Source organism: Ambystoma mexicanum, chromosome 4q, assembly GCF_040938575.1.
Source record: "Ambystoma mexicanum isolate Mex_15411 chromosome 4q, UKY_AmexF1_1, whole genome shotgun sequence".
Classification (NCBI taxonomy): Eukaryota; Metazoa; Chordata; class Amphibia; order Caudata; family Ambystomatidae; genus Ambystoma; species Ambystoma mexicanum.
Window position 1 is genome coordinate 1,119,487,955 of NC_090928.1, and position 23,824 is coordinate 1,119,511,778.

A 23,824-nucleotide genomic window follows, 5' to 3' on the forward strand; every position below is an offset into this window, starting at 1 on the left:
ATTTCACAAGGACAGGGTTGTCCTTAGAGTTCGTCCTTCTTTTCTTCCGAAGGTAGTGACGGAATTTCATTTGGCCCAGAAGGTTGTTCTTCCGGCATTCTATCCTCCTCCACATCTTGGTAAGGAAGAGGAGAGGCTCCATAGGCTTGATCCTAGGAGAGCTTTAAGCTTTTATGTTTCACGCATGTCCCGGGTCAGAGTGGACGATCAACTTTTTATTGGTTACGCTGGAAAGCGTTTAGGGCAAGCTGTGACGAAACAGACTTTGTCTCGCTGGATTATTTTGGCCATCTCGGAGTGCTACCGTTTGGCGGGTAAGGACCCACCGGCTGGCTTGCGGGCCCATTCTACCAGGGGTATGGCTTTATCTACTGCCCTGCAGAGGGGTGTTCCTATTCGCAACATCTGTGATGCAGCCACCTGGGCTTCAGTACATACATTTGTACGTCACTATTCCCTTGATTACATCCGAGCACAGGATCTGGCCTTTGGCAAGGCGGTCTTTTGCTCTGCTATTTGATTGACTATTCTAAATTTTGATTTTAAATTCTTTCCCTCCTCCTTGCTTTGGTACTGCTTTGGGAGTCTGTCATAGATATGGAATAAGTCGGAGGACCCAATCCCCTCGAAGAACAAGTTACTTTCTTACCTGGTAACGTTCTTTCTATGGGATGGTCCGACGACGTATTCCATATCGCTCCCGCCCTGCCTTCCCCGCTGCAGAATTTCTTTTGCGATTGCAGCTTACGTTCCGCAAGGCTTTGTGTCTGGCTGGCAGTTGATTAATGTCACACGTTCTGGGGGGAAAAAACTACAACTGAGGCTACGGGCGTCGTGCGTCCTACTTATCACATCGGATGACGTCGGACATCGGAGGAGGTCCTCGACGACAGCGCATCGACGTCATCGACGCAGGACGCAGACGCCGAAAAAAGTTTCCGAAGCAGCACAGCTGTGGTGATTACATGTTCTAGATATGGAATACGTCGTCGGACCATCCCATCGAAAGAACGTTACCAGGTAAGAAAGTAACTTGTTCAATCTGAGGATCCTAGACGCGTGAGGGATCTTGGGTACAGTGGACGTCACACTAGGGATAGTATTACTGGCACGCCCTGTGTCGATGCCCATTTTCGAGTTTCAAAAAACAAACTGTAATACTCCGCAGCTTCCACTAGATGTCGGCCTATGCACAGCATGTGAATCTAAGCAGATACAAGTATCAGAAATACGATTACGGTGAGTAATGTATTATATAGGCACAGAAAGCCTTCTCTCAAACTCACTGTCAAATATGGGGAGCTTCGATGTAGCCCTGATCAATGAGCTGTAATTGTGTATTGTGAAAGTCTCCCCTTTTTTAAAGAAAAAATGTAATGCTAATTTGCTAAATATATTTCCAAATACTAATACTGCTCCTGACACTCGCGATCGCAAAACCGTTATGAAAAAGTAATGGAAATGCCCTTGTGAGCGCCAGGATGCAGAGTAATGCACCTGCAGGAGCTCCCTCTGGTGACCGCGGGTGGCGCCGCGGTCACACAGGAGCTCAGAGCTGCTTCCCCGGGCTCAGGCAACTCGAACCGAGTCGGGGAAACGAACGAGGTACATACGCGAGGGTTCGCAGAAGCGGACCCTCGCGTTCCACGTGAGCGCAGCTCAAAGAAGCCGAAATAAGCAATTTAACCGCGCGTAGTATTCTCCGACGCCAGCAGAAAGCAGCTGGCGTCGGAGAGGAAATCACGGAGGCGGAGAGGACGCAAAGCGTTCCTCAGAAATTGACAAAAGCAATTAACAATTGAAAAGAAAACGCAATGCCATAAATCCATACAAAACGCACTAATACATATAATATAAAAAACAGTTCTAGAACATGATGCACTTATCTCTTGCTGTGAGCAGCAAAGAAAGGGAAAGTTGCATCATGTTCAAGACTGTTTATGTTGGGACTCAGACACCCGTTGGAGGACCCAGGCCACGTGTTGGTGGCCTCGAGATGAACTTTCCACAAGCCTTCTGGGAAATGGAGTTTAATGTTGTTTCAAGGACTTAAGGACATATTATGAGATTTTCTACTTGTTAAATATATTTTCTAGTGCACCTTTTCTCCATGCATATGTTATATGGTACTCTGGTGCACTGAAGAAAAAAATATCTTGCTGCTGAGCTTTTCTTTAAAGAAAGAAAGAGAAGCATAATGTGAGCCTCCGGTCTTGACCTAGAATCCAGAATTTGTCTCTTGAAAAAATGAGACTTGAGTTAGAGTTCAAAAGGCTACAAATGCAAACTGAAAACAAACATCAAGAAATCAAACTAAGGGAAATGGAAATGAAGAAATTGTCTCTTGAAAATGTTTATATCCCAGAGCCTTCTAGGTCTTCCAGTTCTAAGAGACCTTGCATGCCTAAGGAAGCTGTGAGTATGTATGAGGTGAATGAAACTTGATATTTTGGATTGGTTGGGTGCTTTTGAATAGAACTATAGGCTTCAGGGTTTCACAGGGAATCAGTTGATTCCTTGGCTTTTGTCTAGGCTCGCCCAGGTTGTAGCTGATGCTGTAATGGAGGTGGGGGAACTTGAAAGATTGAGTATGAAAATGTGAAGCTAGATTTGAGAACTCCTCCCCAGTACCTTAAGAGGTCTAGAACCCTCAAAAAGACTGATGGTACCCCTTGGGCTACCTGTGTGTGTGTGAATGCTTGAAAAACTTAGATGATTGGGTTAGGGGTTACAGAGTGAACCCTTTTGAAGGAATGAGAAATCTGTTTTAGTTAGAATCTATTTTTGATGCTTACTCTCCTGAGCTGAGACAGCATTTCGCTGACTCTAAAGAGATTGATCCCAAGAAGCTAGCAAAGGCTGCTGACTTGTGGGTTGCCAACAGGGCTACTCACAAGAATTCTGGGGCCACTCATAAAAAGGATGAGGGGAAGCAGCACAAGAAAGATGACGGAGATTTTTAAAACCTCCAATCCAAAAGAAGGCCACAAACAGAAATAGGGTAAGCCACATGGGAAACCAGGTCAGTCTAGTGAAACCTCTGGTGCCAAACCAGAGGGAGGTCAACAGAAGCCCCCATTTGTCAAAATATTTGGAAAATGTTATGCTTGTGGGTCAACTGACCATGTGAAAGGGGATCCCAGATGCAAGGGTAAACCTTAAGGGGTCCACACTGCCTCCTTAGCCTTAATCCCTGAGAGAGAAGTACATATGGCAAGTGGAAACTTTCAACTATAGGCTGAAGACCCCATTGGAGTCTCTGCTAGTTTTTGTGTCCCTGGGTCTGTGGGAACAGCAGAATATAGATGTGTATAATTCTATTCCAGGTAACACACAAGAATACTACAAGGACAGTGTACTTGTAAATGGTCAGGGGACCCCTGCCATTAGAGACACTGGGGCCAGCATCACAGTGGTAGATGAGCACTTCTTCAAACCTGAGCATGTTGCGAAGGCACCCAAAGGTCCCACTAAGCTTGCTGCAGGCCCTATCCAGATGTTCCAATACTACCAGCTCTCATCCAGTGCAACAAAATGACTGTCAGAATACCTGTTAGTGTACAAAGTGAGGTGCCTGGGAGAGTCATGTTGGGGAATGACTTACAAATACTTGGAGTTGTATCAAGCACCCCCAGGCCTCCCAGTAAAAGGAAGAAGGAGCAGACAAGGAAGGCCAGAGAGCTCACTTTAAATGACTCTCATGATTCTCAGTGGGTTGTTACAGAAGAACCTATAACACCCAGTCCACAGGAGAAGCCAACTTCTATTTCCAAGAAGAAAGAGACAAAGGGGGAATCCAAGGTCTCAGGGAAACAAGAATAACACTCCTGTGCATCTAACCTGGACATCCCCGAGAGGACAGTCCAAAGTCGCACCTGTGACTATTTCACCAGCTGAGGCTGAGTGAGAACCAATCAGGAGAGGTTGAGTCAGCTGCTGAAGATTGGTGGCCCCTGTAGGGCAGAGTTCAGCAGAGGTCAAAGAGTGTCTTACTCGTGAAGGATTTCACCAGCAGGCAGCTCCCATGCTGGACGGACAAGAGCCAGGGAAGCACAGGTTGTACTGGGAGGATCGCCTCTTCTACAGTGAACCTACTGAGTCTATCCGAGGGGACTACAGAAGACTTGTAGTGCCTCAGGAGAGAAGACCCCAGTTTCTACAGTTAGCCGATGAGATTCCTTTAGCTGGTCACTTAAGCTTTAAGAAGACCAAGGAAAGGATTTCTCTTTATTTCTACTGGGCTAAGTTGGGGTCTAATGTAGATAAATACTGTAGGAGCTGTCGCACTTATCGGACATCTGGCAAGAGTGGAGCCAAGAACGTGGAACCTTTTGGTGCCTCTCCCAGTGGTGGGAGTTCCTTTTGAGATGGTAGGAATCGTCATTGTTGGTCCCTTAGACCCTCAGGCAACCAATTTTATATTGGTTGTGGTAGACCTTGCTAATAGCTATCCTGAAGCTATACCTATGAGGACTCTTGCTGCTCAGGTAGTTGCTAAGGCCCTACTTGGTATTTTTACCAGGGTAGGTTTTCCTAAGGAAGTCATCTGACAGGGGGTCCAACTTTGTCTCACTACATGCAGTCTATGTGGAAAAACTGTGGAGTGAATTACAAGTTCGCAACTGCCTACCATCCCCAGACCAATGGGTTGGTATAGAGGTTTAACTGAACAATGAAGAGCATGATATGTGCTTTAGAGGAACCCCTTAGAAGAAAGTGGGACCTTCTACTGCCATGCCTTCTCTTTGCATATACAGAAGTCCCTCAGGAGGGAAGTGGATTTAGTCCTTTTGAACTCCTCTATGGCCATCCAGTTAGAGGTTCATTGGACCTAATTAAGGAGGGGTTGGAGAGTGTTCACCCCCTCCCCCCCCCCCACCCCGTAAGCCAGTGAGAGTCACTGACTATGTGTTAGGTCTCCAAGGGAGAATGACACACATGATGACAGAAGCTTCTGATAACTTGAAAGCAGGTCAGGCTCTGGCGAAGCATTGGCATGACCAGAAGGCCAACATGGTTGAGTTTACTCAAGACCAACTAGTTCTAGTTATGGTACCTACAAGACAGAGGGCCTTACAGGACACATGGATTGGACCCTTCAAGGTTGTGGGAAAACCTGGAGAGGTCAATTATTTGGTGGATTTAGGCAATCCTAAGGAGGCCCCCAGTGTCTTTCCCACCAACCGTCTAAAAGCCTATGTCTCTAGACCAGAACTGGGAGCTTTGCTTCTAGCCTCTGCTCAGGAGGTGGAGGAGCGTGAGCCTCTACCTGACCTCCTCAGGGGACAAACTTTAGATGGGAAGATGGAAAGAGTTAATCTCTCTTCTAATCTGACACGAACAACAGGAGGACTGCAAATCTCTGTTAAATCATTTTGCCCCTCTCTTTTCACGATCACCAGGCTTGACCCCTTGGGGCCAGCATGATATTCTCACTGGTGACTGTTTACCTGTTTAAAGCAGAGGTTACAGGATGTCGGACCATGTAAGAACCCACATAAAGGAAGAAGTCAACAAGATGCTTGATCTCGGGGTAATAGAGCCATCTACAAGTCCTTGGTGTAGTCCAGTTGTGCTAGTACCAAAGGCAGGATCCAAGGATTTGAGATTCTGTGTGGACTATAGAGCCCTAAGTGCAGTCACTGCGAGTGATGCCCATCCTTTACCTAGGACAGATAAGCTGGTGGACAAACTTGGTTCAGCCAAGTACCTCAGTACATTTGACCTAACCTCAGGCTATTGGCAAATAGCTGACGGACCATGCCAAGGAGAAAACTGCATTTTCAACCCCTGGCGGCCTCTGCCAGTTTAAGGTAATGCCTTTTGGATTAATAAATGCACCTGCTACGTTCCAAAGGATGGTGAATCAAGTTCTGAATGGGATGGAGGACTTCTGCATGGCATACTTGGATGACATTGCCGTGTTCAGCCCTACTTGGAAAGAACATGTTAACCACTTAGGATATGTATTGAATGCTCTCGAGCAGGCCCATCTGACCATAAAAGCAAGTAAATGTCAGATTGGTCAGAGCAAAGTGGTCTACCTTGGACATGAGGTATGAGGAGGTGAAATAAGGCCATTGCCTAGCAAAGTACAAGCTGTACAGGAATGAGCCTTTTTAGGTCTTGCTGGTTATTATAGGGACTTCAAAAAGAACTGTGGGACCATAGCTTCTCCCTTGAATGTGGTCTCCTCACCCAAATTCCCCAAGGTGGTCAGTGGAATGAGAAGTGCACTAAGGCATTTGAAGGACTTAAAGGAATGCTTCGGTCAAAAAATGTTATTGTCCCTACGGGTCGGCCATGTGTTTTTAAGCCTAAGTCGCACGATTTTAGAAAAATTTCCTATGGACCTTACCCGAGTTTTCGTCCATTAAACACACGCGAAAACGGGCACCAGGGCGCTGCCATTTTGTGATAATCCTAGCACTTGCCGCATCGCCCTGGCTGACCTGCTTTTGCGGCACTAAATCATATCCCCCCCGCCCCTGAGCCTGTCATCAGCAGACGCGTACTGCCCATTTCACAACGCCAAAGCACGTCTCGTGTTAACAATCGCTGCGCTTCAGCTAATGACGTGTCGCCATGGAAATGGCATGACTCCTCTTTCCTCAATAAGTATAAACAGGCCGTTTCACAACACACAGCAGCAGATTTTCGATTCCATTCCTCTCACTGTATTTCTTTGAGTATTCTGTGACTCGTTTCTGTGCTCCGGTCTGCCACCTTCCTTGCTTGTAGCCCGTGTGAACACCTGTACCATTGCTATAAATTATTTTAGTTTGTTTACCACACAATGGCTACAATAATGCCCTAAATGTACGAGCCCTAGTATACCGAGGAGGAACTACTGGAAAGGGGAACAAGCGAAAACGATGGGGCTTCGGACGGCAGTTGGCAGGACGAATCAACGGATGAAGACACTGGACCTAGTCGCATGGACGGTGTTTCCACCTGGTGCACATGCAATCGGTGCGAGCTAATGCCAACCGAGGAGGAGAACTGCTGCTGCTGGTGTGAAAACTCGGGATGCGTGGCCTACATCTCGGAAGGCGAGCCACGACCGCAATGCATCACCGAGCTGCCAGACTTCAGGGCAGCCTGCCTTACACGGTCCGTGTTGAGGATAATGATAGTGCTTATGCACGAACTTTGCGCAACTGTTCGTCCTCGTAATCCGAGTAACGAGTGAGTATACTCTGCTTGTGATGCCACTCCTATTTCATGGTCTTCTACTATATCCAAAATTACATATACACATCATGTTAACGCATGAAAGTCGTTCAGTAGTGTGCAGTCTCTATATAGCATTTGTCCAAGCAGAATGCCATTAGTTACAAGAACTGTCATTGACAACAAACGTTTAATAAACTTATCTTGTTTATTTAAAAACAGTTTGTATCATTCTTTTTCACAGGTGGTACCGGCTGGTGGCCTATCGTTCCTTTACATTGTGGCTTCACGGGAGGCTTGGACACCGCTTTCGAAGAGTAATACCCGCCTGTGCCTTTCATGCCATAAGAGAAACGTTCCCGAGTGACAGCGGTCAGTACAGGGGATTTTCCCTCGCTGTGCTGCAACCTGACCTGTACAATGTGTAAAGTTTTGTATTTTTGAGCCATCAAAAAAAGAAACAAAATAAAACGCCACATATATTTTAATAACGGTTGTTTCGATTTTTTCAATAAATGAAGTGTGTCGCCATTCAAGGATGGACGTCCGACATCTGTGCTCCGAATGGGTGAAGGTCAGGTCGCTGTGAAGCGGGGTGGTCACTATCTAAGCTAACATAATATATTCTCAATAATGCATGCATTAAATAACACTAGTTCAAAGTCTTTCAGTAGGTTATGTCTCTATAAAAGTCACACATATATCTATACTATCAATTAACACACTGGTTGAAGTGTGGGTCTGTGCTCACAAGAATCTCCGGTATGTGTCATTTGTTATTGATAGGCAACGATATACTGTGGTAGGGGTCTAATGTTAGTTGGGGATCTGCTAGGTGGGCATCATGGCGTGGTCAGTTGTCTGGCACATGAAGAGAATACCTTGCAGGGACACAGGGTCAGAATGGCAGTAAGTTTCCATTGGCGAGGGTGCGTGGGCAAGGACACGTTTGTGGAGATGAACGAGCTATGTGCTTAGTTCAGGCTGGTTCACATGCAGGACAGTGATCTTAGAGGAAGATTGATGTGTTACGTTTATTAGGTGTTGTAAATAACTCTGGAGTTTTCCAGTCAGAGTGGGAACGAGGGTGGGGGCCATGTGCTCTGCGTGCTGTACTATCGCAGTGAGGCCTGGTCACCAAGATGGAGTCGAAAGGGGGTACAAAAATGGATGTCCCGTGTCCTGCGCAGTGGTCCCATCTACGCGAATGTCAACCAAAGTTAACATCTCATACGGGCAAGGGGCGAACCCACTACTGGAGGCACTTGGTCCGAGTTTCTACTGAGAAGTAAAGGATGAGAGGGGCCTGATGGCCCCTCGCTCCCAAACACTTGCCTGCACGCCCACCGGCCCATCCATCCACCCCCCTCCCATATCAAAGGCATTTCGCACCCGTGCATGAGCGCTGCCATGGTGTGCTGTCAAGGGCGATAACGGCCAAGGTGCCAAACACCATGTACACTTCAAAAGGTATCCCACGCCAAAGGGGCAATCGCTCACATGGCCTCCTCAGACCCCGTGTCTGCAGGCAGGCCTCCCCTGAGGCAGGCTGCCCCCCTGCAATCCACATAATACCACGAAATACACACGTCATTCATTCACAAACACACCCCTGTTTCTAATACTTTATAAACCACTTGATATGTCTCATGAGAACATATTTGTGCTTTGCAAGTCAACTCCTGAACGTTCTACCTGAGAAGCACTGAGATCTATGCTAATATGCTCAACGTCGTGCCATCTGTGACTGCTTCGAGCAAACTCGTCAGTGTGCTACCTGTGGCTATCTACCTGTTCTCCTGCAACATACTGCTCGGCCTGCTGAAACCAACTGTTTGTTGGTCAAGGTAAGGCCATGTATCCTAGTCCTATTTCAGTCATTTTTAAATTTCTATCTATTTGCGATTAGAGTACCCAATAGTGCTATGTTCATTTGGCCCATTGCTATTGACTTGAGTTTCAATTGGTATGCTATCGATAGATCTATTTATTTTCATCTGTGTCAATTGTCATCGAATTGCATCCTTCGGGGGTCCAGTCTATAATGTAAGCATGTTTCCTTCTTGTGCAAGACAGAACATCCAAGGGACGAGTCACATGTTCAGAGTTTAGTCGCATCATTTACAAATTTCTGCAATTTATGCAAACACTAAGCCGCACATGATGAACTGGTATAGTTCCGGCAAATAAAACAAACTTTGCATTGAACATTGTACGGTTCATTTACTCTTGTATCACATTTTTATTCATCAAGATTGTTTAATAATGTCGATATTTACTTTTCAGAATTTTCAACAATGCCTGCCTGTTCGATTAGCGGTTGCCTTTCGAAGACCCATGCTAAATCTGAAGGCACTACAATGCATGTATTCCTGAAAACTGTTGATCGAATAAGAGAATGGGTCAGACATTGCGGATATCCACTGCATGAGCTTGAAAGTAGAGCCCAACAAGTCTTAGAGGACAAGAGGGGTGATCGATACCGCATCTGCAGCCGGCACTTTTCCTCGAACATGTACGCCACATCTTGGGTAACAAAGGAATAAACGGCGAACGACACGAAAATTGCTTGCAAACGCTATTCCCACTCTATTCGTCCACATTCCGCCACTGGTTAGTCAAGTGTCAGTTTTTAGCTTTAGGCCTTGCGGTAGTGTGTAGGTAGCCGAATGGATTCATTGATGTTAGGTGTTTTTTCCAATTTGTAATACTTTCGACATTGATATGAGTGTACAGCTTTTTGAATAATGACATTTTTCAATATATCATTTTTAGATTTCATAACCCACAAACGAAATATATATATGGGCACAGGGAACTGTGCTATATTGCGCATTTTCAAATGCATTACTCGAGTATTATGTCTCCTTACATGGCAATTTTAAATATTGGCGTTTCATTATCAAACAATAATTTACCTTTACAACTGCTTGACTATCCCTTGAATCTGAAGCAAGAACATTCTACTTCTGTGACGTGCTCGCAGTTATCAACCACTTCTAGCGCGTATCAGGTAATCTTACTTGGCTATTCCGCTACAGACTTGTTTTATGCATGTCAAGTAATAGTTTTTATGTATCGTGTGCTTATTTTACCCATTGTTTGGTTAGTGCTTTCCAATTGATATACACCTTAGTTATCGTCCGCTGGTGTTTGTTTTCAGTTATAATTCGTGTTATCCATACTAATGCAAGTACTGTCTTTCAGGGAGATGCTGAAGCGTCCACCACATTGACAACAGCCCTAGATGTTCTTCAACAGCACGAGGTATGGATACTGACGGCTCCATCGACCGTGATCATCAGGACTGGAACACTTGTCGTTTGTTGTACGCCATGTTTCATTCGTGGTTAGCCATTGATATGTACCTGTGCGGTCGACCCCAAGTGTGTGTTATGTTTTCAATATTGTAATCCTTACTAATGCAAGAACTATGTGTCAGGCAGTTGTTGAAGCGTCAACCCCCGCACTTGATGCGGAGCCTGACATTCAAGTAATTCCAGGGGAAGTGGAAGCGGGACCATGCGGATACGAATCGGCGCAACAGCTTTCGGAAGTGCGCACTACATTTACAACATCCCTAGATATTCTTCAGCAGCACGAGGTATGGATACTGACAGCTCCATCGAGCGTGATCATATAACGTGATTCCATTTGCTATACTTTCTTCCCTATTAACGCAAGTACTGTGATTCAGGGAGACGATGGAGCTTCCACTACAATCGCAACATCCCATTTAGATGATGCAGATGTAAAGAAATCGGAGAAATAAGTCGATTAAATCTGATCATATTTAAATATTCCTTGATTCTTTTAGACAAAGCATCATTTGTGGTTATCTCTTTATATGTACCTGTGCCGTCGACCCCAAGTGTGTGTATGTTTACAATATTGAAAACCATACTAACGCAAGTACTGTGTGTCAGGGAGTTGCTGATGCATCCTCTCCAATACAATCCTGCATGGCAGTCCATGCAGAGCCAGAGGTATGGATACTGACAGTTTCATCGAACTAGGTCATCAGAGCTCAAATACTTGTCGTTTGATTGTTCTACACAATGTTTAAATCGTGTTTAGCTATTGAGATGTACCTGTGTGTTCGTCCTCACGTGTGTTTTATGCTAACAATATTGTGATACATAGTAATGAAAGTACTGTGTTTCAAGGAGTCGATGGAGCCTCAATCCGTGCTGTCTATGCGGATACAGAAAATATAGTCTTTGCAGCGCAACAGGAAGGGAAGAGATGCGGAAACAAATCGGAGCTACAGCGTGCAGATGTTGAAGGTCGAGTCAAAAAAGTTGCAAAGAAAAACAAAAATAAGGTTAGTTACAATCAGGTCATAACTTTAGAATTTTTTTTGTGCTGGGGACTATTTTATGTTTTTTCCAGTCAATTGTACTGTACTTTATCTTGTGTTTAAACTGAACATCCCTTTTCCAATCTGTCCTCTAGTTACCCGTGGGTGTACGGACTATACATACACAGACAGTGAAGCGAATGAGAGATGTTGCTTGCCAGACCATTTACACTATGGAGGAACTATTAATTCTGACGCAGCGTGTTTAGACTAGAGATGCTCATGTCCAATGGCCAGAACATGAAATGAATGTGTCCGGAGAATCCAGTAAAGTTGTAATGGACCATTGCTACAGTGCGACTGCAACACCACAAGAAGATTATACTGAATGTATTGAAGATAGCTCTGAAGTAGTCGCAGATCAATTCACACAATCTACACCCGCCAAACAAATGCCACCCAAAAAGCTGTCGACAATGTTGTGTTTTCCCATCAATGTTTAAGTAACAGATGTTGAAATGACAGAGAATGAACCAGCAGCAGCATTCACCGACGCATCAGAACCCGATCTCTGTGATATTTCTTTCAATGCTGCTGATATGTCCTCAACGATGCAGTCCGAAACAAGTGTGATGCCGGATGACAGTCTAATGAAAGAGGGCAAATACATAGTATTCAACAGTTGTTTGATAGATATTATAAGTATGCTGAAATGTGGGCATTCCGTCAGAGGGAAAGTATGTGGGAAGCCATTGATTCATGTGACTCGTCAAAAACAAGGCAGTAACGTCACAATACATGCCGCCTATAGATTAAATCATACGTTCTCATGGTCTGCACAACCAATGCTGGGGAAACTGCCAGCAGGCAATCTAATGTGTGCAGCTACATCACTTTTTAGTGGCTCCAGTTTTAGAAAGTTAAAGTGTTTCTTTCAGTTTGTGGGACTCCATTTCATTTCGAAAAACGCAGTACTACAGATAACAACGTGATTATCTATTTCCGGCCATTAGTGATGCTTGGAAAATTGAACAATTGTCTCTAGCAAGTACATTCAAAGGGAAACTATTCAGGCTAGCCGGCGATGGACAGTCCGACAGCCCTGGATTTTCTGCCAAGTATTGCACCTACCACTTTCAAGACATGGATAGTAAGAAAATTGTGAGTTCGGTGGTCGTACAGGTGTCCCAATGTAAATCCTCACTGGCCATGGAGAAATTAGGATTTATAAAATCAGTGGAATTTCTACAATCGAGGGCAATGCACATCGACCTCATAGCCACGGACAGACACGTTTAAATTGCCAAGACAATGAGAGAGCAGTTCCCACATATTAAACATCAATTTGATGTATGGCATCTTGCTAAATCAATCAATAAGAAAATCTCGGCTGCAGGGGAAAAAAAGGTTTGGAAAGTATTTCACAGTGGTCCCAGTCTATCAGCAACCATCTTTGGTAGAGCTCCAAAACTTGTGACGGGTCAGTGGAAATCCTACGTGAACATTGGCCCTTTGTCCCCAGAGGAGGCACGGAAGAAGAAGTGCTTGGTTCCATCTTCGCCCACACACAAAACCATTCAGAAGATTGTTTTCGATAAAACTCTATCAAGAGATTTGAGGGGGCTGACAGAATTCTGTCACACAGGTTTGGAAGTGTTCCACAATATGTGTCTAAAGTACAGGCCAAAGCGCTTGCATTTCAGCATGCAGGGCATGAAATATAGGACTCTACTTGCGGTCTTGGCCCATAACGAGAATGTGTGCCGTGAACAATCTAGAACTACAGGTAATGTAGGGATGCTTCGCTACACTACAGCCTTTGCAAAAAGAAGTAAGCAATGGGTGATCAAACCAGTCTGAGGAAATGGAGTTCGACTTTGTTAAAGGCCTTATTGTTGCTGTACTCGAGAAGCAGATCTGGAATTTTGAGCGTTTCTGTGCAGAGCACTGATGCATTGCCACCAAACATTGCCGCTGTGCCATGTCCACCCAAAGAAGAACTTGTTGAGAAGTACAAATCCTGGTTTAAATTGTTATAATCTGATTGTCTTTTTGTAAAAAAATGTTATTGTACAGTGTACATACAAAGTATGCATTAAACCATTACCAAATGAAGAATTCAAGTGGTCCATACCCATATACCCTGAAGCTCTGCTTTTCGACTGCTCAGCATGCATCCTAACTGTTTGAACACCACCCCATCCGTGCCGCCTTGTGACTGTCTTTTTTTAATATAATGGTTTTGTAGCTGGAAAGTAACCCCTACCTTCACCATCCTGGGTGGCGACCAACCTGGGTGTCATCTTTGACTTCTCTCTTTATTCACCTCATATCGCTGACCTTGTCACTATGTGTATGTATATATTTCTGTGTATGGAACTAAGTTTCGCAATCTCATGTAAATACTGTGCACTGTTAACCAAGGGGAGGCTTGCGTATTCCAAATAATAAAACAAACAAACAATAAATCTCACTTTCAACTCAACTCCTCGGGTACTTTATACTTTCCCTGACCTTCCCCCAAAAAGTCAATATCCCCATAGTTATGGTTCTCTAGGGCTGCAAAGCTCGCGGACAACGAGGACAAAATTGGGGGCCTTAGAACGCGCCAAGCGAGCCGTTGCAGATGGGAGAGAAGCCAGTTCGCATTTGTACATTGAGGCCCAGTACATAGATGGATTCGAAAATTCAAGTTCTCACAGATGGCTTTACTACGGGATGTTGCAAAGTAAGAATGTATGCTCATTTCGAGTGAAGGTCAGCGGCTTTGATTTTCAGCTTGTGGCCTGAAGAGGCCCACAACTCGCACTGCCAGTATAAGGTTCTATTGGGTTTTGACCTTGAGAGGCAGGGACCTTGCCGAAAGGTCTTCATTTGAAGGAGGTGGGCAATAACGTAAGAGACTAAAAGGCAGAAAATTCGGAAACTAGACAGAGTTTCATGTTAGTTCAGTATACGAAAAATCGTTGTCACGAGCACAGTGGGATTTACGGACTGCATTACGCAGAGACACAATGGAAATTGCAAATATATTGTAAGTAACTCTTTAGACGCTATTATACCGGAATGAAGAATTAATAAATGGATGAATGAATGAACGAAGAGCAAGTAAAACGTTTGTGGGATCTTCTTTGTACCGGGCACATGGGCATGCAGGTCCACATTCCACACGCATGTAGACAAACAGTCGTTTCTCATTGTGTGTTAACCTCGATTTATTTTGTTAGTTTTCACATTGATTTTAGAGCCGAACATTCTCCATTGCACTATCCTTGCAAGCAAATAGTTGCTGATCGGCCATAATAAATAAAATGAATAATAGTAATAAAGATCGGCTGGCGAGACTATTTATAATTTTTATGTTTTCAAAACAGGTATATCCTACCCTACTGCTACTGCCACCAGTTTCAGACCCCGGCAGATGGTTTTTTCAACCGCCAGCTGCAGTTTATCGTAAACAACTGCACCACTTTGACGATATTATGGGCCGATCGCCAAGGGCCCATATGCCCTTACACGGTACTAGCGGCTAGAAGCAACATATCAACCTTTACGCTGGCCTAGTGCCTAGTTGATGGAACAGCCTTGCGGTTCACCGTGCGACCAAAGTGCTTCTTTTAACGAAAACCAACACCCTGTGTACCATAAAGGAACAGCGTGTGACTCGCGATAAACTTTTACGGATTTGCGGATCGAGAGAAAAGAAAAAAAAAATCGCATTCCGATTTAATATGCAAATTGATGAATATTCTATAAACATTTAATGTCAAATGTACTTTACCAAATGTACCGTGTTGCTGTTTGATTTTAAAGTACAGTTTCATATTCCGAATTGTCGCGCGCTGTGTTGTGAGTTGATCTGTGTTGGTTTCCGGGTTCTGTGTGAAGTCTCTTAGAACACGACTGAGCGCGTTTGCCTACGCAGCACAGTAACATCACGGAGAGAGGCGGGGAATATGAATGTTTTGATAATGTCACGCTCGGGGGCGGGGGATATGATTTAGTGCCGCAAAAGCAGGTCAGCCAGGGCGATGCGGCAAGTGATAGGATTATCACAAAATGGCAGCGCCCTGGTGCCTGTTTTCGCGTGCGTTTAATGGACGAAAACTCGGGTAAGGTCTATAGGAAATTTTTCTAAAATCGTGCGACTTAGGCTTAAAAACACATGGCCGACCCGTAGGGCCAATAACAAATTTTGACCGAACCATTCCTTTAAGAAAGCCCTTTGTCAAGCTCCAGTCTTAAGAGCTCCTGACTACAGCCAAACCTTCATTGTGCAGACGGAGGCTTCCAATACAGGTACAGGTGCAGTTCTGAGTCAGCTGAATGTGAAAGGCAGGGAACACCCTATCTGCTTCATCATTAGTAAACTGAAGGAACCGGAGACATGGTGGGCAATCCTAGAACGTGAGTGTTTTGCCATTGTGTGGTCTCTGAAGAAGTTTAGACCATACTTGCATGGATCTACTTTTGTGATTCACAGACCCCCAACCCTTGAGATGGTTAATTCAGATGAAGGGGGAAAATCCTAAATTGTTAACACAATATCCACCATACTGTAAATTGCAAATGTTCATTTATCTGCAACTAAGAACTGTCTAACAAGCGCCACAATGCCCCCGGGCTGTTGCGTGCTCTACAAATCCGAATAAAATAAATAAATAAATGCAGGGGTTTGATTTTTACCATTGAACACAGGTCACGGTGTAATCTCCAAAATGCTGATGGTGTCTCCAGAATGTATGACCGACTGGAGTAAGGAGATTCATCAAGGGTTGGATTAAATCCTCCTGTCCCTTAGTCTGGGGGGGACAAGTGTTAGGGAGAACTCTCAAAAATGTGCCAATTACCTTCACCTTAGAGACCCACAGCAATTTTGCTGGATTTTGAGGGATTGATTTTTTTTTTTACCTGGGGAGGTTGTGAGCCTTTTTATCCACTCTCTCATGTATTGTTATATGTGTTTACCCTTGTGTTTTCTTTAGTTATGGAGTCTAACCAACTCCATAGGCATTATCTTTTACAATTGTGACCCAAAGCACCTTCAGTGCAGTGACACAGCGAGATCTTTCTGATTTCCCAAGGTTTAAATACCTTCTCTGTGATCAACTACTGTTTCCCATAACAGTGGAGTGAAATTGACTTCATTTAGCCCTGTACGTTTCTAGACCCAGCACACCCTACCTTACGCTAGAGTGCTGGAGGGGTTACTTCGTATCCCCTACGTCTAGTTACTCATTGAACAGTCAAATGTTACCCTTTCCCCTCCGAATGGTTGGTGGCAGTGGTTTTACAACGAACTACCATGATTTTTCCCGACCGCGAACTATTGGTAGCTCCGGTAACGTTAAATTGCGGAACCATGTTTTTTTCAAGATGGCACCCAGCCATCGCTGCTAAAAACAGGTCCGGTCTTCTTTTTTCTCCATTTCTTTGTGGAAAGGTCCTTTTTAGAGTTTTTCTCTGCGCGCCAAACCAGGTTTGGTCTTTGTTCATTCGCCTTTGGCGGACTACAGGAGAGAACCCCACATCTGGCTCGAGAGTGTCTGGGGTAGGCAGGAAGTGTGGGAGGTGCCCGAAACTCCCTGTGCTTAGTCTCCTAGGAGACCCAAATGCACTCTGTGCTGTTTGGCTGGCTGACTGTCCGGCAAGGACAGCCACCCTGCTGGGTAAGTGGCAGCTAGGCTGGAATGAATGGGAGAGAACTGAATAAAAGGCAAGTCTCTTCGCTCGGAAGGCAGAGCCAACCACTGGAACGAAGGAACCGCAGAAGAGGACACTGCTGCAACTCCTGGACCGTTGGTTTGCCCGATGAAGCCCTGCTGCAGGTCCGAATCTCCAAGTTCACATCGACGGAGAAGCCCTGCAAGGACGACTTCTCCCTTTTGAGATGGTAGGACCAATCCACTCCCAAGTAAGCCACCTGGACACCTATCTCGGAGCTGGTTGCATTTCCTCAGAGTGCTGCAGGAAACCGTTGCTTGTAAGCTGGCCTAAAGCGTTTGGAAGATCCTCTGGACTCCCACGACGTCAGACTGACCGAACATGACCCTCCTCAGCTGAGTGCAGGACCTCAGAAGCAAGACCAGTCCACCTTGACAGCCAGAACCAGCGTTGTTACCAGTGCGGTAGCTGAAACGCGAAACAGCCACTGAAATTGAAGTTTGGCAGTTGTGAGCTTTGACCAGTCCGAGTGCAGTCCCCCGACATCCTCCCTCTTGTCCCCACGACTGAGGCCCAGGAACAGTGAGATCTGCAGGAACTGCCAGGAATAGAAGTTATTAGCTGCATCTTTTTCTTGATAGTAAGGTACTGTAAAACAAGACTGAGAGAATGTATCTGTCACTGTGAAAGTGCCTGAAACTTTTGTAACTCACAGGCCTAATCAGCTTGTGACCAACATATGATTTCTTCTTTTTACAAACTACTTCTAAGAACCTATGCAGAGGCTTTTCCGTTTAACTACCAGAACTGCTTTATCCTATCCAAGACTGAGCCCGTTGACTTTGGCCTAGCCTATTGAATTGAATTGAGTCTTCTGGTGAACTCAAAGTATTTACACTGTCTAAGAATAATTGTAGTCTTTCACGTTCTGATCACCTTTGCCGTTTACTACTTTTTAAAGAGTGTACAGTATTGAAGTATATTTGTGTTATTATACGATTGCCTCCTTCTAATGAGTGTTTTATAACTGACTGATAAATACATTATGAACTGTTTATATTAGAAAACTTCAGTGTAAGAATAACTGTGAATCTTTGTAACTCCACTACAGCTCACATTTCCCTTCTTTCAACACGCTACCAAAACTGTGTAGTACAGACTTATACCAAAGGTTGGTTTGCTTACACTTTTAGTCATAGTTGTGTGTAGTGTTCCCGAAGGGTACTGCATACAAACTTTGCCTAACAGCATTCGATCGGGTTGAGTGGCCTTTTCTGTTCAGGGTAATGGAGAAAATGGGCATGGGAGGGGACTTTCTGAAGATGGTTCAAGCTAATTACAAAACCCCAGTAACAAGACTGTCGGTTAACGGCTCCATGTCACGTCTGATCCGCCTAGGAAGGGGGACCAACAAGGGATGGCTGCTCTCCCCACTGCTGTACGCAAACTACCTAGAGCCACTGCTAAAATCCATACCGGAAGGGTATCTTATTAGGGGGTAGGCAACATAAAATCGCAGCCTTCGCCGACTACATGCTCCTCTCTCTTACCAAGCCCAAAGAATCTTTAGAGGCATGCAGGGACCAGTTGGGCAGATTCGGGGAGGTATCGGGGTTAAACATCAACTTTAGAAAGTCTGATTTGCTAAACCCAACGGTGGGACAAGAGGATACCACAGAACTCTGGGCTGTGTCATCTTGCCTATGGATCCTGGGGGGGGAGGGTGGTGGAGGGCGGGTTACATATGTGTGGGTTAAACTCACGCCAACGTTAGGGAGGTGATATGAGGCAAACTACCTGCCTATATTAAAGGCAATAAAGGAGTTTCAAAAGTGGAGGAATCTCAGGGTGTCCTATCTGGGAAGGATGGCAGTGGTGAAAATGGTCACACTTCCCAGATTGTTGTACCTCAGGCGATTCCGCTGGCTATTCTGCTATCCTCCTTTAGAGAACTAGAGAACTAGGGAAAGTGACCAGGGATTTTGTTTGGGAAGGGAAAAGGCCACGGATTACCAGTCACCTGCTGAGGGCCCTAAGAAGGGAAAGGGGGCTTGCCCTCCCTATTTTCAAAGTTTACTACAAACCCCACTACGGGTGATAAGGGGATGGTTCTCGGGGACCTAGGGGAAACTATGGTCTAAGATGGATGGAGCATTCGCCCAACATGGTCTGAGGGAGGTATTGTGGTTGCCAAAGCACCTTAGGCCGGCACACCTATATAAGAGTACTATAACCAAAGTTTTGGCAGATACCTGGGACAAAGTGGTGAAGAAACAGGGAATTACGACCTTCCCGTCCCCATTTACACCAATCTTCGACAATAGGAACTTCACCCCGGGACTGGAGCGGGGGGCCTTTACGAACTGGAAAGAAGGGGGGTGCAGGAGGATCGGGGACATGTTTCAGGAACGGAGAGTCTGCACCTTCCCACAGTGTAAGAAGGCGTTTGGGGTCGGAGAAGGGGAGAGACATGTGTACTTCCAAATAGGGCATTGGATAATGAATAGCTAAATGAAGGAGGCAGCTACGAGATAAGTCACCTCATTTGAAAGGATCTTATCGACCCATGATGGATCAAAGGGCCTTATCTCAAACCTATACAGAATATTGGAGAATGCTTCTCCCCGAGCAAGTTGGACATGTATGAGGAGCGGACCCTGGGACAGGAAATTGGGAGGGAGGTGTGGGAAAAGCTCTGGAGACAAATACCCACAATAGCGAGGGCTTCACAACTCCAAGAAGCTTGGTATATAATCTTGTGTGGCTGCCACTACACCCCCTCCCACCTACCTACATAGCATATACACCTGGGGAGTGTTTGACTGAGTGTGGAGTCGAAGTGACGGCAGCACACATGGTGGGAATGCCCCAAGAATAATCCTTTTTGAAAGGAAGTACTACAGGCACAAGCTCAGGCATTCGGAGAAGAGACAGGTAGAAGCCCATAGCTGTTCTTGCTGGCAATGAAAGAGGCAGGGGCAAAGGAAGAAAATGGGGGCAGGGAGAAGGCAAGGGTGGTCTTGACACTGGCAGCAATGACCCTCATCGCTCAAAAATGGAAGGGGCCAATCCTCCCAACAATGCATGAGTGGCTACGCAAAGTATGGCGCTAGAATGGGCCACTTATGCGATGAACAATCCCCTGCATAAATTCACAACCGACTGGGGTGAGTTTTTGACTTTCCTGAAAGAAGATTTCACGGTAAATGGTGCCCCCAAAGGCTCAAACTCCTGGACCTAATTTAAGGGAATTGCAGTGGTGAAAACCTGACCAAAGGAATAGAGAAGAGACACCCGAGCCTTCGGGGGGCTGGGAGTGGAATGAAGGGGGAGGGGGTTTAATAGGTTTAACATGTTGTAAAATCAATAAAGAGAATTTTTTAAAAAGTGATTTAATTGAGCTACTCCTGTTTCAAAGATAATGTTCTCTATGATGGCACTGTCTTCGTTTCTTTGTGTCTATTTATCTCTGTACTAAACTACATGATGTGTTTTGATTTTGTTCTCGATAGAATGGCTGACTGGTTAAAGCAACAAGCAGAGCGAGAAGCGGAAAAAGAACAAAGGCGCCTTGAAAGATTGCAGCGCAAGCTTGCTGAGCCAAAGCATTACTTTACCAATTTAGAGTACCAGAAGCAGTGCAGCGAGATGTCAGAACGGTTGGAAGACTCTGTCCTGAAAGGTGATACTGAGCCCCTGCTGGCCACAAAATGACAGATGAAGTGAAGTCTTATTAATGTATGATATGTATTTACATATAGGTGATGATGGGCTTGGTGTAATTATCCCCAAGTCCTTTAAATCTGAAATGGATCTTGTATACAGCGCACAGTTCTCAAGAAGTATATATGATCTGTTGTCTACCAGCAGCCTCTTCACAAAACTATTGTGACTGGGTTCCTAACCAGGTGAAAGCCGGCGCTAATCCTACCGCAGATGGGGAAGGTGGCAGTTGGGAGAGCCCCAGTCACTGCCCATGTGATTTTAACATGATGGCACTCTTTCTCACCCCCATAACTCCATTTCCAAATGCTGGTCAATTTGTTTGTTTCAGAAAACTACAAGTACCAGCTGCCCCAGCGATGGAACCAAGAAACAGCTCATTAGGGGTACCCAGTGTCTGCGCATCCCAACCGGAATCACTACACCCTGAAACCGTGGTGCGACACATCTGAACAGGCCACACCAAGTGTCAGTGTTTGTGTGTAATGCTGCTGTCTTTTCCGTACACAAACCCACTCGCCGGCAGCAGCCCCATGAAGCAGTGTTGTAATGTAATGCAGGCTGTCCTGGAAAAGCAACTGCTACCTACATTGGTAGCTACACCTACCTCTTTAGCAAAGACGATCTTCAAATGGAAAATAATACGCTATTTCCAAGTCATGTAATTATTTCTGCAGCCTAATCGGCTGGACTCCTGATTGTACTCTTTATTTTGCCACACTAAAGCATCAGGGCGCAAGTATGGGACTGGATGGCTAATGAGCAATATTTGGAGGCGAAAAAAAAATAATTTTAGGGAGTGTGCTATTTTTTTTAATTCTTGTTTAAAACTTGCAACTTGCCTTCGACTCTGTCAGTCTTATTTTTATGTTGCTGTGTTTAATCTTTGACAGTCCATGATAAATTGTGCACCCCTATGGTAATATGGAAAGAAGATTGAAACTGTTGAGACTGTGGTTCAGCTGCACCTCCTCCGAGGTTTTCTTCCTTTTCTCATTTTCCCCTAGATGCGCAATGTCCAGAGCTCCGGTCCTCTCTAGGCTGGACTATTGCAACAGCCTCTTTCTAAATATTCCTACCATCTACTCTTCGACCTTTACAACTTATCCAGAACAGGACTGCGAAACTTGTCCTTGGCTTCAAGCCCAGGGACCGTATCTCTCTAGCTCTGAAAACACTTCACTGGCTCCCCGTGGCTGCAAGGATCAACTTCAAGACCCTCTGCATTGTCCATAAGGCTTTGAGGCCTGGGACTGTTCTACCTCCAACTTTCTCTTAAAACATCTTCCTTCTCAAGCTCTCCACTCATCCACCTCCAACTCTCTGAGGGTCAGTCGCTTCTCCAAGCAGAGAGTTGGGGGCAGATCCATCTCCTCGGATGGGGCCTCCCTCTGGAACAGCCTCCCTGCCTCTCAAACTTGAGCAGAATCACTTCTGGTTCCGGAAGCAACTCTAGACCTTCCTTTTCGCTTCTGTTTTCTCTCTTCCTCTCCCCCTGCTGATGGACCTGACTGCTCCGTGCAGACCTGTCAACAAATTGTAGGACATAGAACAATTTTATTCCTGCCATCTCTTTGAGAACAACTTGTGCAGTGGCCCAATATAAGCCATAAATAAGAATATTGGCTAGGATCTAGGCCACCATACAGTTGGCAGTTTGTTGTCCAGTTTCTTTTAGAATTCTCTTTTGTCTACTTTGTTGAAAAGTTTGAAGAAAAACCTATATTTCGGTTTTTGTGTTTGGTGTCTCTTGACTATTAACCTTCCAACCATCAAACAAATCCATTTATATGTTTGTTATATTGCTTTATGTTTAGTTGTTTATGTATTATTTACAGTTATTTCTTTGTTAAATATCTTTTTACGGTTTTTCAATCATCAGACTACCCTGTTTGCTTTCAGAGTCTGCTACAGCCTACAAATTTGAGTGATACCCTTGTGGTACACCCTGACAAATAACTTGTTACTTGAACTAATTATTAATTGAAGCCACAGCAGTGCGGACCCTCTTGTTTTAGTCTTGCTCCGTGCACTGGTCACCCTCCAAACTCAGGCCCAGACACCTGCATGTCCAGTTGCCCTTGCAATGCCTCTGTGCTCCCCAGCACTTAAGGGTCTGTATCCGCAACCCTACAGTCCCTTCTCTCTATATTTATGAGCCACCCGCTGGCTGCACATTTGAGTTAACTGCACTTCCCCCTTCCCCTGGCACTTCTCCCCTTCCCTCCACTTGTCTGATCTGAATAACACAAGGCCTAGTAAGATCGTTATGTTATCACTTGTGTAAAGGCGTGTTTTTTCTTTTTGCTTCTTTCTTCCATAGACTTCTATGGGGCACCCTTTTTGCTTTGTTCCTGTCCTGACTTTGATGCAAGTAAGGGCTTTACTTACTTTGCCGGTTTTCTCATTTTTATGGGGAACCTGATTAATCCATAAGTCTATCAGTGCTGAGAGACGGTCTTTGTCTTTTTTTTTACGAAACTCCATACATCACCTTAAAGTGAAGTGCCATTGGGATACTTCGTAACGTTGTAACTTTGTGTTTTGTGACTTTTGATTGCAATATGTCCTGGATGGGCTGGTTGCAGCAGATGTTTTTCTCCAGTGTTTGACATTTTATCTCATGCATATTTGCAATTGCCACAAACCACTAAGAGTGGCTAGCACTGTTAAGATTGCCATTCCAAGAGATTTCTGCCTGTCCTTATACCATATTGTTTTTTGGCCTTCTTCCTGCCTTCTCCGATCCAGAATTGCCATTATATGGGAAGCCCCTTACCGGGAAAAGCTGCTGCTTTCCCATGCAAAGTGTTGATCTCTTTGTGAGGGCTGGAACTGTCTGGTCTTAGTCCACATCCAGGTGCCTGAATGTATTTTGCGGTGCAGTTGTTGTGACCAGTGGCTATCCATGATTGCAGATCCTTACTGTTAGGAAAGATTTTCTTTTTGCTGTTTTTCTCCCAT

At 45.0% G+C, this 23,824-nt stretch overlaps 1 protein-coding gene across 2 annotated transcripts in view; it reads left to right on the forward strand.

Moving 5' to 3' along the window:
* Positions 1–23,824, forward strand: part of SDE2 (SDE2 telomere maintenance homolog) — a 423,596-nt gene that overhangs the window by 161,307 nt on the left and 238,465 nt on the right. For both annotated transcript variants that reach the window (XM_069608690.1, XM_069608689.1), the window contains one exon: positions 20,650–20,819. In XM_069608690.1, coding sequence (XP_069464791.1) covers positions 20,650–20,819 — 170 coding nt within the window. The remainder of the gene's footprint in view (positions 1–20,649; positions 20,820–23,824) is intronic.